The sequence below is a fragment of the Entamoeba invadens genome, assembly GCF_000330505.1.
Source record: "Entamoeba invadens IP1 unplaced genomic scaffold scaff_1105074724366, whole genome shotgun sequence".
Lineage (NCBI taxonomy): Eukaryota > Evosea > Mastigamoebida > Endamoebidae > Entamoeba > Entamoeba invadens.
In genome coordinates, this window is record NW_004191702.1 from 53,711 (window position 1) to 57,317 (window position 3,607).

Here is a 3,607-nt window from a genome sequence, read left to right on the forward strand (position 1 = left end):
AATCATCTTTTTTATGTATTGTTATTATTTTAAAATTACCAATGAAAGGTTTTATTGTTATTTAAACTGTGTATTCACAATAATTTAATAATGACTATAGTCAATAAAAGAGTTGTTGAGTAAAAATTATCGTTATTTGTATAAAAATTCAGTTTATTTATATTTTAACGATTGGAAGAGATTCCTTCGCATCATTGAAATTATATTAAAAATATTTTATTTGCTTTTAGGCAAATAAAACTATTGTAAAAAAGTGAATTTTAAAAACAAATATTTTTTCCTCTAAAATTTTACATTTGAGTGGTGATTTATATAAATAACTTTTTCAAAATTCAATCAAAAAATATTTTGTATCATAAAAACGATATCATAGTGAAAACAGTTTTTATAAAATGCTTTTTCTCGATGTTCGAATAATGAAACACAAACAATAACTAATATAAATGCAATAATTGACAGCATGACAATTGATTTACAATTGAATGAAACTTAGAGCTGTTTATTGAACATTCATGATATTACATTTAACGTATTCACAAACGTTCATTAGAATAGAAAATGTAGGTGCTTTTTCACCTTTTTTCAATTAGAGTAAAATTGGAATGTAATTTATTTACTTTTATGTAGCAACATAACTATTTATATTTATGTTGCTATACCTATATTTACTCCAACTCTTACTCTGTTGATTGCTCTTAAAAACGTATAACACTAATTACAGGCATATTTGCCAACAACACCGCGTTGAAACGAATGATAATACCATCAAATTTTAAAGTGAAAATGAAATCTACAGAAACTTAGACAGAGATTTTGTTGAAATAGCATATTAAAATAAAACTCTCATTACCAAAAGACATATAATTGTTGTGGATTATAAGACGTCTTAAACCAAAACTGGAAATTGAAATAATGATTGTGTAAGAGAATAAGCAGTTTTAATCCAAGACAACAGTGTCAGCCATATGAAAGATGTAGTTAATTAGTGGCTTTATTGTTTACGTCCAACATAGCGGTCAATTGTTTTCGCCGCTAGAAATTGTCATATTTGGCGTTCAGAAAGTTTGTTTTTATATTTTGAAAGAACTTAATGAATTGATTTCATTATTCAAATTGGTTATAAGTGTTGTTAATATGCGTACACGCTTTTTATTGTTATCGACTAAAAAGCGATCAGTTTTTAATAAAGCCTCGTTGTGTTATATGAAGTATTTCATTGGTGTTTTGTCTCAAAAAGATACTCAAAAATCAAAAAGGCCGTGTTTTTTTGTTTTTAATAATCAGCTTTGTACTTGCCTAAAGTCCGAACATACTCTTGTCATTTACAAAAGTATTTATTTAATTTGTGTATTGTCATACTTTTTTATTGTTAATTTAAAAACAAATCTTATTTTACTTTGTTTTCTTCTGTATATTATAATGTTTAATTATCATTTATAATAATTGTAATTAGTTAATAAAAATAATCAAATTGTAAATAAAATTCTGGTCGTTCCTATTGTCAATACACATTTGAATATGAGTTAAACCTTTTTGTTGAATTTATTTTCAGTGTTGTGTATGATGTTTAATACTTTTTGTTTGTGTAATGTTATGCATGGGATAAACTTTTGAACAGAAAATGTATTATATAAACCCAGATTACCTTATTTAAATACCAATTGAAATTCGTTTTGTGTTATATCAATGTTAATACAATTTAGAGAATGTTTATTTTTTATCCAATAAATCAAACTTCCAAAATTAATATTTGTGAATATTTTTGTTTTCATTTATCCATATAAAGAAATTATTAAACTTGAGTTGTTAAATTTTATTCACAACCAACCAATTATTGTTTTTACATAAGATTACATAATTTTAAAAATTATTGAAATATAAGACATTTATAATTGTTATATAAATAGATACAAACACACAAAAACAAATTATTTATTTTATCTTAATTGTGGAACAAATGAATCGATAGTAATTAAATTATTGTTTCTTATAAATAATCCATTGCTTTTAGTATATTGAAAATGAAAATAAATCAGTTAAATTTAAACAACAAAATGCAGAAGCTTATAATAGTTTATTGATGAATGTACACAAAAGAAAGCATAATTTAAACACTGTACATATCTCTTTCTCCATAAATGCTTGCATTCTTGTTGATAACTCTCTCGTTTGCTAAAGTTGATTTTTCTATCGTTGATTACACCCATTGTGGAGGAAAAGCCCTCTATCGTTTATATGCTATTGATAAGTGCAAAAAGACTGGAACTGGCTCAGTGATGTACACAAATAGAAGTCCTTCTGAGTATTATCCAAACCAGAACAAATACAGCAAATCGGACTGTACAGGTACTCCAAGCACAATGCAGGTAGTTGGTCCTCAGTATGTAAAAGAAGCTCCATCTGGTGTTAAATATCTTGGCTTCCTTGGTGATAAAAACGTGAACTGTGCTGATGGCGACACCATTGACGGTGTTTACTATACAGACGCGTGCTTCCAAGAAGATTTCTTTTTCAGATACACAATTTTAAATGAAGATGGTAAAAACAAATTGGTCAAAAGAGGTTTCACTTCGGGGGTGTGCGCTGAAGATCAATTCAATGAAGATATTACAACCGAAAGAAATGAATGTAACAAGTGCACTGATGGGGTGCTGTTTAGATGTTATGGTGTTGATGGGGTGGCTGCATGGTCAGACCCGACCGAAAAAGCACCTGAAGTACCTTCTGATAAACCATCTGGAGATCACTCGGAAACAGATGATGAGAATAACAACCAAGAAAATTCAGCAATTCCAGTTTATTTGTGTATTATTCTTGTTGTGTTTGCTGTTCTTATCTAATTAATTGATTTACAAATTTATTAAGATATCATCAAAAACATTCGAAGTACCATAAGTTACTTATACTTTTTTATTTTAATTGGAATATATTGTATCAAGTTGTTATAATATCAATATATTATAATATTTATTATTTTGTATTTTAAAAATAATAAAATGTGTCAATGTTATGATAAATATAGACTATTGGTTTAAGTTATAATAACTTATAATTTATTATTTAATTATTTTAAGGTGTGATGTTTACAAGCAATATTTTTTAATAATAAAGTGACCATTTTTATTGTATAATTCATCGAAATATGGTAATAAAAAACAACCAAAACATTTCAAAAAACATGATAATGGTAAACACATGATAACATCAAACGCAATAATGACGAACACTTGTCAAAACTCAAACACTTTGTGTTTTTGTAAACATTTGAATAACATTTAAACTCAGAGAATTGTAAAAAGAGACAACATGTCGATCGTTAACCTTGCTGGAAGATACACTGGACAATGCCTTTCTAACGAACACAGCGCCGTCATTGCAGCAGCTGAGAAATACACTGGACAATGTCTTTCGGATGAAAACCGAGCGCTTGTTGCTGTAGCAGAAAAATACACTGGAAAGTGTATATCCAATGTCTCCAGTGCTCTTGTGTACGTTGCCGAGAAATACACCGGAAGATGTCTTTCTGGTGATTCCAATGCTTATGACGCTATAATGAGTAAGCATGGGCGATTCAACTGTAACAGTAAATACTATGCCATTCTTGCTG

The 3,607-nt window shown here is 28.0% G+C and overlaps 1 protein-coding gene across 1 annotated transcript; it reads left to right on the top strand.

The window, feature by feature from the left end:
* Positions 1-2,138: 2,138 nt before the first annotated feature.
* Positions 2,139-2,840, top strand: EIN_139560 (hypothetical protein; the record flags this gene model as incomplete). The annotated part of the gene is made up of 1 exon (XM_004183427.1): positions 2,139-2,840. One exon carries the CDS (start codon positions 2,139-2,141, stop codon positions 2,838-2,840), a length of 702 nt encoding a protein of 233 aa, XP_004183475.1.
* Between the last annotated feature and the right edge of the window lie 767 nt (positions 2,841-3,607).